This window comes from Teleopsis dalmanni, chromosome 2, assembly GCF_002237135.1.
Source record: "Teleopsis dalmanni isolate 2A chromosome 2, ASM223713v2, whole genome shotgun sequence".
Taxonomy (NCBI): Eukaryota; Metazoa; Arthropoda; class Insecta; order Diptera; family Diopsidae; genus Teleopsis; species Teleopsis dalmanni.
The window spans coordinates 3,671,019-3,690,095 of NC_051847.1; the positions used below are offsets into that span (position 1 = coordinate 3,671,019).

The 19,077-nt window shown below is 32.2% G+C and overlaps 5 protein-coding genes across 5 annotated transcripts; all 5 read right to left on the reverse strand.

Annotated features, from left to right (window-relative positions):
* Positions 1-6,265: 6,265 nt before the first annotated feature.
* Positions 6,266-7,507, reverse strand: LOC119681019. The gene is made up of 2 exons (XM_038094076.1): positions 6,570-7,507; positions 6,266-6,504 (listed from the first exon to the last, which is right to left on the reverse strand). Exon 1 carries the CDS (start codon positions 7,383-7,385, stop codon positions 6,615-6,617), a length of 771 nt encoding a protein of 256 aa, XP_037950004.1. The 5' UTR covers positions 7,386-7,507; the 3' UTR covers positions 6,266-6,504; positions 6,570-6,614.
* A 27-nt stretch (positions 7,508-7,534) lies between these two features.
* Positions 7,535-8,709, reverse strand: LOC119681020. The gene has a single exon (XM_038094077.1). The coding sequence runs from the start codon at positions 8,553-8,555 to the stop codon at positions 7,752-7,754; it is 804 nt and encodes a 267-aa protein (XP_037950005.1). The 5' UTR covers positions 8,556-8,709; the 3' UTR covers positions 7,535-7,751.
* Positions 8,710-8,740: 31 nt separating this feature from the next.
* On the reverse strand, positions 8,741-9,903 carry LOC119681021. Its single transcript, XM_038094078.1, has one exon. It carries the CDS (start codon positions 9,739-9,741, stop codon positions 9,001-9,003), a length of 741 nt encoding a protein of 246 aa, XP_037950006.1. The 5' UTR covers positions 9,742-9,903; the 3' UTR covers positions 8,741-9,000.
* Positions 9,904-11,453: 1,550 nt separating this feature from the next.
* LOC119685572 lies at positions 11,454-12,925 on the reverse strand. Its single transcript, XM_038099893.1, has one exon. The coding sequence runs from the start codon at positions 12,782-12,784 to the stop codon at positions 11,945-11,947; it is 840 nt and encodes a 279-aa protein (XP_037955821.1). The 5' UTR covers positions 12,785-12,925; the 3' UTR covers positions 11,454-11,944.
* Positions 12,926-13,032: 107 nt separating this feature from the next.
* On the reverse strand, positions 13,033-15,821 carry LOC119683727. The gene is made up of 2 exons (XM_038097536.1): positions 13,753-15,821; positions 13,033-13,645 (listed from the first exon to the last, which is right to left on the reverse strand). Exon 1 carries the CDS (start codon positions 15,636-15,638, stop codon positions 14,655-14,657), a length of 984 nt encoding a protein of 327 aa, XP_037953464.1. The 5' UTR covers positions 15,639-15,821; the 3' UTR covers positions 13,033-13,645; positions 13,753-14,654.
* Between the last annotated feature and the right edge of the window lie 3,256 nt (positions 15,822-19,077).

A 19,077-nucleotide genomic window follows, 5' to 3' on the forward strand; every position in this document is an offset into this window, starting at 1 on the left:
TAGGATTTAAATGCGGAGATTGTATTAAAGGTATTATATCAGCGCATCTTGATATACTCTAATTCCCCTTTCGGATGGGATTCTTAAAAATATGGGAATATTATATAAATGATTATATATATGAAATGTATTTAACAAATCACTTTAAATTATTTACATCAGATGATCATTCACATGATCAGTAGCATTTAAGTTATATTCTGTAGATGAAACTTCACTTGGTTCAAAAGTCTGCCATTCATATTATCATACCTTCTGTTTGTATATAACATATATACTCAAGTGTATGTCCTATTCAGTGACGACTAACATTTTTTAGTGTCCTTTTATTCTATTAAATGGATTGATATATGCAATCTGTACAATATGGAGCAGACTAGTTGCTATTGGAATGTACAACCCACAATTGCATATTTAATAGATTTGCATACATTTGAGATATGAACAATGATTATAAAAAATCTCTAAAAAGTTGAAGTTGATTTTATTGTATATTGTATATCAAGTTTAAGCAAGATTCACTGTGAGTTATTTCTTTTCCACATTACGAGTATTTGTTATGATTAACATATTCCAACCCATTTAGCATGTTTCATTTATTGTCTGTTTGACGCAGATCAACAACATCAACTGAAACGCCATCATCATCAGCATCACCACATCATCATGAGCAACATAATCATCATTAAAGTTGTGTTTATTTTTATTCGAATGCATTTTAATAATGCGAGTATTCCTTGCCTTACCAGCAACTCAACTTATGCCGAATAGATACATTCATACGAATGTGTACATCTGAATTGGTAATTTCGCTTAATCGAGATACGCTCGTTTACCTTTAGTAAATGGTAAAATGGTAAAATGAAAGATACTTTAATCATTCAATAGCGCAGTTACACGCGCATTATAAGCCAACAGGCAAAACATTTTGCATGATGAGCTCGTTGATATCGTTGACGTCCTAAAGCTGTTATTGCTCTTTCATTTACATACTTAAGTATCTCCAGCAATGCCACAATATATGCGTTGTTCTCTACTTCAACGGAACTGAACTTAAATAAACTGTAAGCCACGCATCTTTACGTGAGTTTCTCTTGGTGTTCCAGTTACAATTTATCTGAATTCAATTTGATTTTGACATGTTCTTTAGATTGCTGTTTGGTTACTTGGTTACTAAGCAGCATCTCACTCACATACCCTTCGCATATATTTGTATTTGTAGTATCTTGTCATATATGCATATGAACCGATTCGAAACATAAATCAAATTTGTTTTCGTTAAGCAGATGCGAACAAATAATCACAAATAAATTATTTAAAAAAGTACGATTGAAGTCTACATAACATCAGTAGTTGAGTTCATTTAGTTTGATATTGTGTGCGGGAGTATATTTTAGTTAAACATCAGATATATAAGTAGTTTATCTGGAGACTCATACCACATTTTGATTGTTTACTAGAAGCCTTATTGAATGTTTGCTCAATGTTGTTGAAAGTCAACAACATTTTGAAGCGAATATCTTTGTTCTAGAAATCGTAAAGTCGAACTATATCTTTACAAAGTAATCGTTTAGCTAAACTACTTTGGAAGACAACTAACTTACTTATAAGTAGAACAAACGTGTTTTTTGATATATAGAAACTAATACAATGAAATATTGATTTCCAGTTCATTCACAGTTCCACATACCTATGTGAGATTGCAAGTACATTATACTGCATCAGAAAAAGTAATTAAATATAATTTTACTTGATTAAAAATTTGTTTTTTTAAATACTAAACTAATTTATTAATGATACTAAATAATACTAAACTAATTTATTAATGATATAAAATATACTTATTTATATTCACTACTACATTTAAATAATTTTGGAAGTCATTTACATGAATACATGAATGGATTCCTTGCGATCGCATGCAAAGTAAATCCAACCAAATCTGCGAGTTGGTATCTCAAAGATGCTGTTCGCTTCATTCACCTAAAACAGTAGTTAAACGATTTTGCTATACCACATTAATTTTACCATACAAAATGCATTTATTTCTTTTTTTAACTTCTATGTTAGCCAATACACAGCAATTCATGTAAGTTTAATTGAACATTTACCAAATTAAATGATATTTTTTCCTGGTAGAGTAGTATATCTGAACGTATTACCAATCTGTATGGACTATAATAAATGATACTATTATACCACAAAAAAAAAATCAAAAAAAAAATAAATGAAAAACATTTATTAACAAAAATAAACTACTTAAAATTGTCGCATATCCACACGATGAAGAATTTGGCCTACTTTGCATCTGAAGTCGTACCTCTTCTTATGCAGCGAACACGAAAAATCAACTACTGAAATTCCACCTGACAAGAAATAGCGAGTTGCGAGGAAAATGAGCTAAATTCTGCTTAAAACTAACCTAGAAAAATTATAAGAAAAGCTATTTAAATAAATTGGACCCGCAACGTAAGTCAATCGATGCAATGTAACTGACGTGCACACTATACTACGAGTTTACTTAAACTTAATATCACTTAATATCGAAACGAATGGATCAATAGAGCTTTCTATATTTTGGTATATAACTTATACCCAATTAAATTAGCATTTTTCTTTTCATTATATTTATTGGAACTATAAATTTAATGTATTTTATGCTGACATTAACTCAGCACATTGTATCGAAATGTCACTAATTTTTATGATTAAACCTGGTAGTTTCGATTAATTACAATATTTAACCCATGAATTTGTTTTTCTTTCTCTTAACCTTAATGTATACCAGACCAATCAGGTCTACTAAATAAGCTAAGATATATGCGTTGAATGCGTGATAAAAATACAACACTGAGTTCTAATTGTGATAAGTCAACATTCACATTTAGACTCAATTGTGACAACAATTTCTTACAATAAATATATTTTATTGCAATGCATATCATTTGTTATAATATATATTATTTATTACGCTAAGTATGTCTTCAATTTTTATTTGGTACCCTTTTATTGATAGTAGAATATAGTAAGTTTACAAAAACATCATAAAGTGATAGTTAGTTACACTTCGGTTCCAACAAAGTCAGCACATTTAAGAAGAACCAAACTTAAACTCGACAGCATTACAATATCGCAGCAGAGTTTCACTCGACATTCGATACAGTATTTATATTGCCTACTACCATTGGGTATAGGGTACCATTACGTTACAAATAGAGCGGCGTTTTGTGATGTCGCTAAGTTAAGTTTTGAAAGTTATTCGAATTGATGTAATCATTAAAAAGAATGTACCAGATAGTTGTTTAATTAAAATGTGTGAAAAAATTTAGCACGAATTTGCTTAGTAAAACAGATGGTTTTATCTGTGTCTGTGACTTATAAAAAAAAGCAAGACAACATTTAAAACTATCGTCATTAGAGCAAATGTAGGTTCCTTTAATAATAAATTTATAATGAAACTATTTAAGCGTTAGTGATAACTGGAATATGCAGTGTTTTAAATTCATAAAATTTTACTAGCAAATAAATTGTTCATCCTGCACATATAAGGTGTATTCAAAATGTAATTGAATTTTTTTCATAAAGTATATACCATATCTTCAACGTTCAGTTCATTCCCTTTAAATTACTATAGTTCTCCGTATGTCACCCTAGTTTTCCGTTTAAGAAACACTCTTAGCACGTACTTTCTTGCTCCACGATTTCTCCTTTGAGTGTCTTTTTGGGCTATGCAAAATAGAAAAGTCTCACAGGGCACCAATTCCGGAGAAAAAGGAACTTGCGGAACTTTTTCAATTTTTGTTCATAGCATTCCTATTATTCTAGCAGTCTTTTTAACAGTAATCTTTCTACTAATAAGTACAATGAATTTATTTATTGAATTTATTTTTTCACGTTTATTTCACTGTCAATACATTGGATGTCGGGACATTCAGACTATGCATATTCTTTATTGTCTTCTCGACTTTATGTTAGGGTTGTGGTTGCGACACAGTATCATCAGCAAAAATCTTCTTGAATAATTTGAGTTCTTCCCACCCATTCTTTATTTTTTATAACAAAGTTTTTTACAAAAATAATTTGACATTTTGACAAATAAAAAACTGCAGAACAAAGTAATATATGAACCACTTATTTGTATGGCAGATAGAAATTAAGGATTGCAGCTGTCAGATAGTTCATACGTCCCCTGCACGTGTTTTACAAATGAGTATTTAGTTAAGAGTTCAAGTGATTAGATCCAACTTAAGTGGTTCTGTCAGAGGCACAGGTTCGACCTCTTAAGTCTATAAGCGTCGTTTAACTACCACACGTTTGGTGATAAGATCTAAGAATACAATACATTTTTAACACAAACTGCGGGATTAAGGAAGAAGAATCTTAGAACCCGCATGAGAGATATTGACTACACTCCTTAGTTTGTAAGCTTCCTTAGTGAAATAACTCTTTAGTGGAATGATCAATTTTTTGATATTGATGATCTTGCCGATGGTGATGCCGAAGGATGCTCGCTCTCATTAGATTGTAGCTTGGCCAAGCTAAATTGCATTTTTCGCAGCCCATCTGGGTCTTCAATGTATGTTCTGTAGTATTAATCCAAGAAAATAGTTTTGAAAATGTTTTTAAGGTTTTAAATTCCTTTACATTTCACAGCACTCAAATATTCTGTTTTAGCAACTGAAACAGTATCAGAATGTCAACAAAACCAATTTGTGGGAAAGTCGTAAACAACGCTTTTCATTTGATCGCAGAAATAACTGCATATGACTGATGACGTTTTTAAAAAAAATAAATATACAATATTATTAACAAAAAAATTCAGAACTCTCTTAATGCACGCATTTGTTGCAGGCTTTCTGTAAGGCAGTGGGTGTAAAACAGAGGACAAATTTCACTCCTTTCGAGCAATTTTAAGCCCGAAAACATAAAAAAAAATTCGCCATTTTCTTTATTATAAAAATGTTCACATTTTATTTGTCAGGGCACCAAAAACATAACGTTGCATTTAAATATAATTCTTTATTGCTTGTTTACATTTTTGTTTTTTAGGCTTATCCTGTGTAGTCCTGTAAGGCCCATTCACTCACAAAAACAAAAAATGTGCATAAAATTTTGTTAAATTTTTAAACAGTCAGAGCACATGGGAACAGGAACAGCAGCAATGTATGGGTACATATTTGCATATATCCGTTTCGACACAAATAGACATTCCAATTCCAAATAAAAGTAAAAGTCTCTGTAATGATAAAATGGTAAATGGATGCCAACCCTTTGCCTTCCAGAATGGATGCACTGCTGTTGCATATTTAAAAATGCGCGCAAATTGATGAAAATAAAAATATAGAACAGGATTAATAAAAACTTGGCTGTGGATGAGAAGATATGGCTCCCAAAAACAAATGAAAAGTAACGAATAAATTTTATGAATTTTACGTTGTGTATTTATGTGAAAATCCTTAAAATGAACGCCAACTGAACTCCTTTCATTAACAAAAATCCATGCGTTACTTATATTTCATAAAAATATAAAATTTATAACTTGTAGGAGTACAGAACAATAAAAGATTTATATCTAACAAATGTACCAAATCAGACAACAAAACTGATTAGACAATATTACACTTCCTTGGTATCAAATTAACATTTTCAAGTTCCGAATTTTAAGTACTTCAGAATTGTGATTAGAATTAATTAGAATTTTGATTGATTTGAAAAACCCCTTGAATATTTTTAACAAACCACATATACAATTTAAGCATAAAACCCATACATAATGTCACCAACATGGTCCCACCTAAAGCAGACAACGTGGTCGCCCTAAAAAGAAAGATCAGTCTTTACCAAATATACACGAACTTAGCTACAACAACAGTTAGATGGCGCACATCTAGTTCTCGCTCACTTAAAGCTGTGGACCAAATTTGAGATCTTTTTATTTTTACTATACTCAGCTTTTACACAATATTGGGGTATACACTGGCTAGAACTTGGCAAGATTTTTATATTCGCATACAAACATGTATCTTTGCGAATTTTGTCTGCGAACATTATTCTAACAGTTCATTAATACAATAGAGCTGCTATCAAGATCTATTAAGCGTGTAAAGCATGTGAATAATGTTTCTAGAAATATGGACATGCTATAAAATTTTCCTAATTTTTCAAATATTTTAGAATTTTCTAGTTTTAAAAAGCATCACAGTTAATTCAAACAATAGTCTGTTGCAAGAAAAAAATTATCACTTCTCAAAATAAAAGACATGAGTTAAAATATTGAAGCAATTTTATTTTTGGGAACTTTTGGGCAAATTTTTCATGTTCTGGTCTGGAAATTTTGGTCCGCTGATAAGAATAACAAGAATAACATCATAAAACTACGTCCAGGTACAGGTCTATCACCCTAGGTGTTATTCCATTGTAAACTTCAATAGCATAAAACATCCGCAACATTGATTTATATGTGCGAATGCTAAAGCGTAGAAGTGATCTTCAAGTTACATTCATCTATATTGCAATTATTATTATTATCATAAAGTCATAAGATATGCAGGTCTTATTGTAATACTTACACACAGTTTCTATACAGCGGAACCAGTCACTAGCGAGTGTGTAACCTATTTCTTGTTCTTTTGTATGAAATAGTTGTGTGCGTCACATGACGATGCTCTCAAGCATTGACACTCAACGGGGCGCAGCTTCTTAAATGGTGGTTTAAGACACTCCGAAAAGCTCTTTACTGGGCAATTCACTTTTTTACAATCCGTTGGGGAACGCGTCTTTTGACAACGTGGGGGGTTACGTGCAGGACGACATTCTGTCAATTTCATTTTTGGACACTTGAAATTTCTACTTGCCATAAATTTCTCCATATCTTTTGGTTTTGCTGTCATCGGTTTACACAAAGGATCGCGTAGTATAATGTCTTCGCATTGATATACAACTTCACATCGTTTAAAGGGCTTGATTTCCCTTGGACATTCGCGCCATGTTTGCGTATATCTACGTTCAGCTTTAGTCTTGGGCATGTAATAAAGTTCATCAAACCTCTTCGGTAGTATACAGACCCTTATGCAACAAGGGGGATTCTCCCACATGGACTTGAATTTAGCTTTCTCTACCTTTGGTTTGCTTTTCTTGGGGGCTTTCTTCTGCTTTTTAAAGAACTTGCACAAGTCTGATTTAGCAGGGCAGTCTCCGCCACAAACAGCCATGAAACGCTTCGATGTGGCAAAGATTGATGGTTTGTGTAGTTGGTCCCGTATCAAAGTTCCGCTGACAGCGGATAGTACACTGGTGTTGTTGTGAAGCGCATTGCATGATAAGCACCGCTTCGCAATTAGTGAGAGCGGTAACCTAAGCATATCTTTACTCGCTAGTTTGAACATGTACTTAATTTCAAATGCCAAAAGTTTTACCAAATTTGTTTGCCAATCTTTTCAAAATTTTTTTGTCCTGGACGAAAAATTTTGAATTTTGATTTTCTCCGAAGAAAATTGAAACACGTTTAAAAAAAAATAATTTTTAATATATAAGAAGTTTGTTTCTGGAAATTTTGAAAAACTCCTAGTCTACTAAGAAATTTTGTTGGTTTTTTTAAACCAAATTTTTAGTTATCTTGCGAAGTGAATATGTATTTTTGAGTATTGCCATTAGTATCGCATTTAAAGAAAAAAAGAATTTTTAAAAAAAAATTTGACCTTTTTTCTTTACTGAGAAACTGATAGCAAAAATCAGAAACAGATATACTGCTGCTAAGTGGCACATCTCTTGTTTTCGGGTTTTGGTTTCTTACTTTCTTGTTCTTTCATTAGTCGTAATATCTCACATAGAGACACATGCAGCAAGCATTTACATTCTTTTGGAGGTTCAGGTTTCGGGTATTCAATCAACTCACATTCAGAGAAACTGGGCCATGGACTAACGATTTTTTCGCATACTAAGGGTACACGTGTTTTTTTACATTTTGGTGGCTTACGATGCTTTCTAGTGCAGTTAGGCATTCTAACACTTGTACTACAGGCAACCGGATTCTTATTTTTGCAAGGGAGTAGATGCGATGGAATCTTGGGAAACCAATCCTTACATACACCTCCTTTTCTGGGAAATTTTCTGCTTTGTGGTTCTCTAAAACTTACTTCACCTTCTTCCTTAAGACACACTGGTTGTTTTTCGACCTTTCGACAATCAATCCAGGTTTTGTTATAGTTCCGTTTATGTGGATTGATTGGCCTATAGTGAATTTGATCGGAACGAAAAGGAATGGTACATTTCTCAACACAACAATCGGGAGTATGCCCCCATGCAGATTTGGATGGCTTGCGTGATGCAATTGCTTGCATTCTAATCCGTTCTGCTTCCTCCTCTATTTGGGTAAAAAGTTTGACAACAATTTTTTTCTTTTTCGGTCTTAAAGTTCTGAAACAAGGAGGTTTTACTTTAGGACAAGTATTTGGCTTTTTTTTTATGCAAGAATAGGGTTGGAATCTGGAGCTGCAAATCAATTGCTGACGAACTTCATTGAGTAAGTAAAATGGCTTCAGAACTTTTGCAAACATAGCCCTCGCCTTTTTGACAGCCAAGTACAGCAGTGTTCTTCACTGTAAAAACTAGACAGGAATTTTTTGAAAAAGATTATCGCGAAACGATGTTGCCAAAAAAAATGGAGACTATAAGAAAATTAAAAGATTGGCAAACAAAAAATGAGATATATTTTACGAAAATTAATTAAACCTTTTTTTTTTAATTTTGACATTTAAATCTTTATTTACTTGAGTTTTGTATTAATTGCACTTTAAGTGCCTCAAGTGTACAATTTCTTTTTTACTCTTCAAACCAAAATTAAATACAATCCACAGTAGAAATCAAACATGTCTTATAACTATCGTTGGTTTCGCAATTGAAGAAATAAATTCAGAATGGAATTTGTTCTCTTCACAGAAAAACGAACAATAGTTATGAGAAATAAGTTAACTACCGTCCATTTTTGGTCCTCATTATGGTTCATGGTTGTTGCCTCATTTCTCTTACTGTTTCACACAAAGATGTCATTTGCCAACACTTGCATTCTGTTGGACCATCGGAATTCAGTTTTTTGATTAATTCACATTCAGAGAAACTCGGGCAAGGGGGGTTAACTTTCTTACACATGCTTGCTAAACGAGTTTTCTTACACTTCGGTGGCTTTCGTACACTTCTACAATGAAGCAGTTGCAAATTACTAAGACAAGAACTCGAACCCACATTAGGATTTTTGCAAGCCATTAGATGTTTAGGAATTTTGGAGTGAGTTTTTCGGCTACTGCATTCTTTAAGCATCTTACGCGAACGATACTCTGGTTCCAGAAACCCTTGAATTTCATCAATACAAAGCGCTTCTTTCTCAACTTTTAGACAATCAACCCAAGTTTTGTTATAATAACGTTTATATGGATTTGACGGCATGTAGTAAGACTCATCGTAACGTGCAGATCTTGGGCATTTCTTGTAGCAACACTCAGGAGTAATATCCCAAAATGATTTGAATCGTTTCAAATCTATTTTAACACTAGTTTCGGCGTCTTCTTTTTCCTGTTCTATTTCAGAAAGTAATTTAATTTTAAATGGTTTACTCTTTGTCTCCCAGCCACGTTTAGTTCGGATTTTAGGACATAACTTCGGTGTTTTGCACGAATACGATTTCATTAGAATTCGTGTTGGATTTATGCAGGCAACGACAAATTGCCGAAACATATTTTTCAGCATTTGATTTGGCTGAATATGAAGAAGAATGTCTGCAGTTGGACCAAAGGCAACATGTGCTTTGGAACTACGTTTTTTGGCCGGGTTGTGCGGAAAATGGATGAAACTGAAAGGAATTTAGAGAAAATCAGACAAAAATAAGAGTAAATTACTTGTCAATAGAAATTTATTGAAACTTTACAGAATTTTGACGTTTAAGACAAGAATGACTTTAATTTTAAATTAGTAGCATGGTCGGAGGGCAATAAGCACTATATTATTTCATAAAATTAATTATAAACTACTCAATTATACAAGAGTAGTTTTAATGAAACCAATGAAATTATAGAACTTTTTTTTTCAAAGTTCTCTCAGATCAGGCTGTATTTCAATTGCCTACCTTCATAAAAGAAGTATATTTTTCTCGTTTGTGCGATATTTGTGGCTTTACATTTTTTGGGCGGTTTTTTTAAATATACTTGGTTTATAGCTATACGACTTTTACTGCACTAACATGATTAACTGAAAATCAGGATTAAATTTCTGCAAACGTGGTCTCAAAGTGCCCTTCTACTATTCTTGATTTATTGATGGATGGTATCCATTTTAAATAAAAGTTCACCATAATATTATGATTTTGTGTTTTCAAAAGTTTCCTTTAAACATTTTTTCAGTATTATAAGAAAGAAAAGGTTTTCCAATGTGTCAGATAAGAAAGAAAAGGTTTTCCAATGTGTCAGATTTCCTCCAATATATATGATTCATCTTATGAGTACTACTCTTCTGGTATATATGATCAGTGAGTATGCCTGTTAATGCATATGTTTAACAAAAAGTTAAAAATTTAAGCTCTTAAAGGTTTGCTCTTCATTGGAGCAAACTTTCAACTTATTGGAAGTCTAAACTGATTATCTTACTTTCTCTTTCATAATATGCATACTTACAGTAGCTCAGTTGATATCAATGATGAACTATTTGTTAATTGTGATTTTTACTATGTAGGGTTTGAAATCCCAAGCCCTTGTTTTGGTTAACTGGATCACTCAATAAAATAAAATGTCCTAACTTTAAGAGCAGGGAATAATGAACGGAATATGAGATTTGACATCTAATAAAATTATATCACAATTTAGACATCGTGATAAATCCATTAGTGTGATTTATAAGTGAATAGCTATTGTTTTTGATAAATGTCTTTCTGGGGTTGTACATTGCTTTCTGTGTTCCTTCCTTCTACCCGGTTTTTTCATATAATGAATATTTGAATACGACACAATAATTTTCCGTTGATTGCGAAATAATCTCTTTGATGTATCAATGATATTGTTGGTGTGGAGCTTTGACTTTATGTATAGAGGACGAATTCGAAGATTTGAAAATTCACCTATAGCCTTCATAGATTAACTTAGGTCATTCATTCAATGACTTTTCATACACCCAGTTACTAGTAGTAATTCTGGATTTTGACAAGCCTCTAGTATTTGAATTTTAAGCCTCTAGCTTTAAGCGTTTTATACTGTCCAAAATAATTGACGGATAAGCACTTATCTTTTACTTCTGTAGTGTTTTATACCAATTTGGGAAGTATTGACCAAAAACTTACTACATAATATATTCATTATTAATTTTATCACTTTAAGTACTTGAGATTTAGTTAAAAACAATGCTGAAATATGTTATTTGTTATATTTTTTACTAAGTTTTTTGCTATATATTGAAAAAGTAAAACAAACGAATTACTGAAATCAAGAAATTTTATTCTATTGTATGCAGTGTAGAAATTGTTTTAAATAAGTTAAATGTTTGCGTTTAATATGTCTAGATGTAAGACACATGTCTGTCCTTTTACACGAGATGTGAAAATTCACACGCCATTGAAGAATGCAGGGGTGCTTTGAGGTTTGAAAATTGACTTCACATTTAGACTTCTTGAAACGTTCCAAACTCTATTGCTGGACAATTGTTGGACTTGGTGATTTCAATTGTAAATTTGCACATGAACACATGAAGTCAACACACCATCTAAATTTGTATTGCCTGCAGAAATTCATACCTCCAGTAACATCCCTCCATAGCCTCATAGAACCATTTCAAAGGTGTGGTTTTTGATTTCAACCCAAAGGTTGAAAAAATTTTCAGTTCGATGTCCGATTGATGTCATTATCTGATGTCCTAATGTAGTTCTACAAAAGGTATTAGGCCATATGCGCTAGCAGTAGCAATTCATTTAGTGCTTGGCATTACTCATGGCATTAAGATACCTATATAAAATGCATAAAGAAGCTCCCGATAAACAAAGACATTCTGAAGGTGGTAGTTCTCTTAGTTTAGGATGGTCACATTCCGAAAAGCTAGGCCACGGGCAATAAACTTTTTCGCAATCAAGAGGTACTCGTGTTTTGAAGCATCTGGGTGGGACACGAACTCCCCTGCAACCTTCCAAAGTGATTTTAGGGCATTTAGCTTTTGACTTGGGCTTTCTGCATGGCATTAAAGTCTCTGCAAACTTTGTCAGTTCTCTATCGCAACCTGATTTTTTGGCACCCTTCTTCCTCTTAAATGTTCGCCTTTTCGGTGTTGGATATATGAACTTGACAGGCAGGCACCGTGGTTTAGGTGGTACCCTTTGGCAGCTTATCCAAGTCTTTTTATACTTACGCTTTAGGTAGTTGATTGGTCGATAGTAATGTACATCGCTGCGATCAGGCATTACACACTGTACAATACAACACGGAGGATTCAACCACATCGACTTAATTTTCTTCTTCTTACTCTTTTTCGGAGGGGGTTTGTGATCTTCAAGAGTTTTACATTTAAATTTTTTCGCGGCATCGTATTTCGGCTTGCACGGGGGCTTATCCACCTTCTCACACTTTTGCTTCTTACAACTCTTAAGCCGCTTTGGTGGTTTGGTGGAACAGCTTGATGTTCCGAAACTAGGACTCAACAGTAAGGAGTGCATATTGCAGACTAATGGAGCAATTATTGGCTTCCTGTCCATTAAACTGAGTCCCAATTTGCTAACAACTGATAGAGGTATTTTCAAATGACGTGTGAGTTGAAACATTTTAACTTATTTAATTGGCACAATTTCTATTGCAAATTTTGAAAACGCCAAATACGAAATACCAAAAAAACTTACATAAAATTTTGAAATTTTGTCCAAACTGAAGAGGAGACAATTTTGAACGTTTCACAATGAACTAAAAATTTATTCTGAAAAATGGAAATTTAAATAGAATCTAACTTTATATAACAAACTCAAGGCAACGTAGATAATTATTTTAAGTCAGAAATTTATTATATATTTATTAGAATGTAAACTAAAAATTTTTGATCTCTAAAAGATATAAGATGCTTAAATTATAATGAGAAGTCATTCATCCTAATGACCTGTTAGGATTTTATCTGGCTGAGCACCATGCATTTCAATGCAGTACTTCTGGCTGGACATACGACTAATAATGTTTTGTCAGCTACCTCCTCTATGGATTCTTGATGTCCAAAATACATTTTGATGTAAATAGTTGCAAAAAAAAGGTACAGTGCGCGGTATTTTGCAAACTCCATTATATAACCCATCTCGTCAAAAAAATCCTTACTGATAAAAACTGAAAATTTTCATATCCAAATCTCTACCTTGCATTCATTTTTATATGTAGCCTTTGTTTTGATGAAACAATCAAGGTATCTTATCTGTTCCATAAAGTCTTCCCGTAAGAAATTGTTATCAATATCAGTAATGTCGCAATCAATTTTGAGGTTTTTATAGCTAGTTTTATAGCTATTTAGAACATTTTATCTGAAGTTTTCTTTTTGATGTGATTCTAAAGCAAACTATCCCATCTTTTCCAGTATTGAAGAGCATTCAATAACTTACTTGCTTTTATGATTGCATTTCAAGTAATTGAAATTTGTTCAAATTTATCTGATGAATAGTACAAAATTTGCTATAGTTATATAGTAGACACTTATGGATCGGAAAAATAGATTTCTTAAGCAAAAAGTTCCTACAATACATAATGCCTTTCTCACCTTTGATTTTTCAAAAATGTGACTCTAGTTATTAGACCATGAAGAGCTTTACCGGATATAGATTTGGAAAGATCACATCTTCTCTCAATTGCTATGTTTGTTAGTATTATTGTCATGCATAAGTCATTTCCAATAAATGAAGGTTACATACGTTTGCGTGATCGATGAAGATAGGTCAAAGTTTCATTTTGTGTACTCACGCTCTTAAAAGTATTGTTTTGCATTAAATCATCGGCATCAAAAACATCTTCATGTGAGAAGGCAAATAAGAGCACGTCAAATTTCCATGAAGAATGACCCTCTCTCTACCTCCTCTTTGGAAAACTAAGAAGTAACTGTGATGTCTTTTGCGATTGAAGTTGATGATGAAAAATTGCCGTTGCGAAGTAGCTTCAAATTTTTGACACCCGTTGAAGCAAATCTATTTATTGACATAGAATAGGATTGCATATCAACTCTTCGTTTAGCCATGATAGGGAATCTAATATTGCAATTGTTCACGCATCTTGGTTGTATTTTATTCTATCCAATAAAAACGAATGTCAAAAACTTTTACGCTATTGTTGTCAAAGAATATAATCAGGCAATCTTAATATTGAGCTGTCTAGTTTGTTTCGTCTCATCCGGTAAAAATCGAACTATTAATAATACTGTTAGGGCAGCTTATAACGTCAAGATTTGCTCGTTACGATAGTAGTGTTTAAAAATCCAATAGGACTTCAAAAAAATTTTAAGTGCCACAAATGCCGACATGTCAGGTATTATGTACATGCAATAGTTGAATAAATAATATTGTCAGTGCTCTCGCTAAATGCTGTTGTTGAGGACAACATCAGTATGTAGCCAAAGACTAACTATACTATTTGATTCAAATATTGCATTGATTTCGTATTGTGAATGAATTAAAAATAGCGACCCATTCGGGCCAGCCGTTGGCGCGCTCTCTCGAGTTCACAATTGGGTATCTTCCTAAGACACTTACATTCAACTATGGGTGGTTTCTTCAACTTTTTGTGTCTGCACTCAGAGAAGCTCGGATAAGGACATTTTTGTTTGCAGCAATTCTTTGGTTTCGGAAAATTTTTGCAACATGGTGGATAACGTGCTCCCTTACAACAAGGCATCGTTAACCGTGGGCAGCGTCCTGGGCCCAATTTACAAATCATATTAAATTTTGCTTGATCATATGAACAGGCGCATTCTACTGGACAACGAGTACGTTTTACTATTGGTGGTTTGCATTTGTTTAGACAGCAAACAATTCTCGGCTTACTTACCATTTTGCAATCTGACCAAGTTTGTTGATATTTTTTATTTTTGTTCGAAGGTTGCCAATATAATTCATCATATCGTGGCAAATCTGGGCATTTTCTTTTACAACAATCAGCAGGAAAAGACCATTTTGAGAGATCAAAGTGTTTGAACGGTTCTGGAAATTGCTTGCATCTGTCGGCCTCATCATTATCAACACATTTATTACAAGTGCTCCTGCACGTTGCTACCGCTCTTTTGGTTGTATTAAAACTTGAGTTACTCATAAGCTGCTTTTGGAAACTGCTACATACATATGATGAAATAGGAGCCTTGTCAGGTGGTTTACTCGAAGTTCCAAATGATTTTATTGTTGCATTATGAGTTCCTCCAAAGCATGATGCCGCCGAAGATGGTGAGGAAGGAAATTTATATTTGGGACATTGCAACTCTGATTTTAAAAATTCGGAACGCGTTCCTGGTTGACGTGCAAAAACGGTACTGATGGCTGAACGAGTGAGAAGACTAGGGCGCGCACTTTTCGCATGTGACAGCTTTGATTTTGTAAGTACCTCTCGGAAGGGTGTATTTCGCGCTACCGCCGCACATAATTTTTCGAAGTATTTTGAAGCCATACTGTACTTACGGTAATTATGTACTAATGACTTCTCATTTGAATTAAAATATATTTTTCACTTTTACGATTTTTTTCTTTCCACAAAAGGGTATATTTTTGCACTATTACTTGAATTTTATGTACAAAATATACTCATTTCTTCTATATTTTTCTACCCACTCACATTTTGTAACAATTTTAATTTTTCTTTATTTAATGCCTACTTGATTGTATTAAAAATATAAATTCTAGCTGTCACAATTTTTTTTTGCAGTATTGCCAGATATTATTTTAATATAAATGTTTGAATTGCATTATTTACTGTAGTATAGGATGTATAGTATAGTATTCAAGATCTCTGTGAATCGTTGCATGTGCAAAATTATTTAATTTTACAAAAACAATCTCCTTTCTTATGATTCTGCAATTGATTTCCAAGGCATTATGCAAGACCATATTTTCAATACCAATCACCTCTTGTATATGTGATTCTCAAGATTCTATTGTGAATGATACTACTTTTTTACTGTTCGCTGGGCAATACTTTAGTGAAACTATTAAGTTCTGTTGGCAATTGTTCGATTTTGTATCTATTTTACGTCCAAGAACGTATTATATTTATTACACACTAAATGTACTATTCTAAATTACCCATTAATTCTGCAACAGAAATATCCAACACATATTCACCTTTTTTTGGTATAGTTAAGATTATGCATATCGAATCTGAGTTATATATTACAAGGCCGTGTGTGAGTTCGAGTAAATTAAGGTAAAGTAAATTCAAATTACATAGGGATTTTTTGCACTGCACTTATGTATATATTTATTTATTGCATTAATTTTTTATTTTTGGTTAAAAATTTTAAAATTTATTTATTAAACATCTTATAAAATTTCCACAACACCTAATTTTTCTAATTTTTATCTAATTTACCCTACTCGAGATTCTGGTAAATACCAACACTCGCTGCTATATCGACATAATTTACTATGTCCCTCAATTTACCATCAATTTACTCTAATTCGCACACGGTCTAAATAAATACAAAACAAAAATCTAAAAACTTGCAAGACTAATTGTAAAAAATGCATTCACGATTATTTGAGTTTGCAATAAACAATCCATGAAGGTGTTTTTCATCAGCAGTCGACTTTTAATAATAAAATTATATATATTGACATGGCAACATGGTGCACTGATGTCAAAACTTTTTCTTGATATATTAAACGGTGACGAAAATTTGATGTGCTTAGAAGTATATAGAATATTGATATCTTTAAATAGCAAAAATGAAAGATATGCAACCACTATTGTTGAAGAACTGCATAGACTTTACTAGTCTTACTTGTGTTAAAGATATGTAGATTGGAATAAAACGTCAGACATAATATGACTGAATAGCAATAAAGAAGAATAAGAACAAAGAAGTTTAGAAGATGAAAAGATAATAGATAAGCACAAAGTCTATTTACGTAAAAAAATAAATAATATATGTACAGACTAAGTGCATATAAAGTTGCTAATAGGTAACCGATTCGATAACTGAAGAAAACAAATGTTGGACAGATTGAAAGAATATATTAAAGGGTTTTTGAATAACGAAACGAAATCGAAAAAAAATAGTAGCAGCTCTTCTTTTTACCAAATAAGCGCTGCGGATATAGGTCTACTAACCAACGATAAAGCATCAAACGCTAATAATAAGATATAGTAAGGCGAAAAAAATAATGAATGTAATTATAGATGAGTTCTTTCAATATGGGCTTATAAAATTATAACGCGGGACTTTTTCGTTATTTACCATAAAGAATCTATTAAAAATAGTATAGATTTGAATACAACAATCTTCATGGCATCTCTGTGGTAACTTTCTGTGCCGGAGATCAATTTATTGATGGTAAGTTAATTTGGAAAGTTTTTTTTACTATCTATCACATATACAAGTATTTAATTTAATTATTATTTATGTACATCTAATATTCTAAAGGGACAATTTGATTATTTATAAGTTAGAACGGAAAGAAATTTGGTAGTAATAATAATTGTTTGTTGCAATCACTACATTATGGGGTTTTCTTAAAGATACATTCCGAACTTTTCAATTTAGAATTTTGGATTTTTTTTTTTGCATTTTATAATTTTTAGTAAATCAGATAGAATTTCCTCTTTGTTCTTCTGCTCTATTCCTTTTTATACCGTCGGTAATATTTCACCACTGCTGTTATAGTTATTGTTCTTATTGTTATTGCAATATGTGTATGTGCATATATCAAGTTCGAATCAAGTTCGTATCAAGTTCATTACAAGTTCTCATTAAATATTTTTATTGTTTTAATGGGTTTGAGAACGTATGTACAAGTGTATGCTTGTACTCGCTGGTATGAATATCAGTAAATGTCAAGTTAGTTGCGAATCAAATTAGTGATTTAAATACAATTTTACTTATTACAATAAAAAACAGTTAACACGGTTTGTAATGCGAAATTTTATTCTTAACTAATTAATAACTCTTAAAATGGTTTAACAAATTTGATTAATATTATTTGCACTTAAAGTCATTTTCAGTGTCTAAGTAATGGTTTTATCATAGAATGATATTAATTATTTAAGCTTTATTATACAAATTTATACAGATTTTTGGCTTAGATATGCTGTAAAATGATCAGAACTGTTTCCGATATGAATCTGTTTTCTGATACTAAATCCCGCCTTGATACCCTTATTCTGTATGGGATTAGCAGTTGCCATATAAAATAATTTTTAGCATAAAATGTAAATTCTCATGCAATTATTTTCGTTACTCTGTTCGGTAGTTTTATTTTAATTTCATTTAAATGTTTATTTGGATTTCTGTTGTGGACTTCATAATTCCATTTTTGGGGCAGTGACTGCGGTTCAGCTTCTAAAATTACAACAGCAACGGTAGCGAGACAAGCGAAAACGTCATAAGAGCCCGTCGACTTTGGCTGTGACGAGTTCGGCGCGAGTTACTTGAGGTGGTCATTTTGAAGACCTTCAGAAACGTTTTGTGGTTGGCTAAAAGCTTTCAACGTCGAGCACGAATCGAATTTGTGGAATAAAAGAATTATAAATAAAATAAAACAAACGGAACACAATTACCGGACGCAAAAGTATCTGTTATGATACGCAACAGAGGCAAGATAAATAAATTAATTTAAATTTTAATAATTAAATGAATTATTTTAAAATACAGACATTTTCAGTTTCAGTTTCAGTTTCTTTGATATATAAAAAGGCGTGCCAAAGCTGAAATTTAAGTTTTTCATATACAAACTGGATTCTGTATAAAGTAATATTCATTTATTAATTAAGAAATATAAGTTTTAATTAATTACAATATTTTTTTTGAATTTAACAAAAGTAAAGTTTAAGTATCTCTATCGTATTCACAATAATACTAATATGTCAATACTACGTTTAATACTTGTAAATT

Bases quoted from the DNA above. Each gene is read 5' to 3' on its own strand.
- LOC119681021 (XM_038094078.1), bottom strand. From the start codon at position 9,741: ATGCTGAAAAATATGTTTCGGCAATTTGTCGTTGCCTGCATAAATCCA.
- LOC119681020 (XM_038094077.1), bottom strand. From the start codon at position 8,555: ATGTTTGCAAAAGTTCTGAAGCCATTTTACTTACTCAATGAAGTTCGT.
- LOC119685572 (XM_038099893.1), bottom strand. From the start codon at position 12,784: ATGTTTCAACTCACACGTCATTTGAAAATACCTCTATCAGTTGTTAGC.
- LOC119683727 (XM_038097536.1), bottom strand. From the start codon at position 15,638: ATGGCTTCAAAATACTTCGAAAAATTATGTGCGGCGGTAGCGCGAAAT.
- LOC119681019 (XM_038094076.1), bottom strand. From the start codon at position 7,385: ATGTTCAAACTAGCGAGTAAAGATATGCTTAGGTTACCGCTCTCACTA.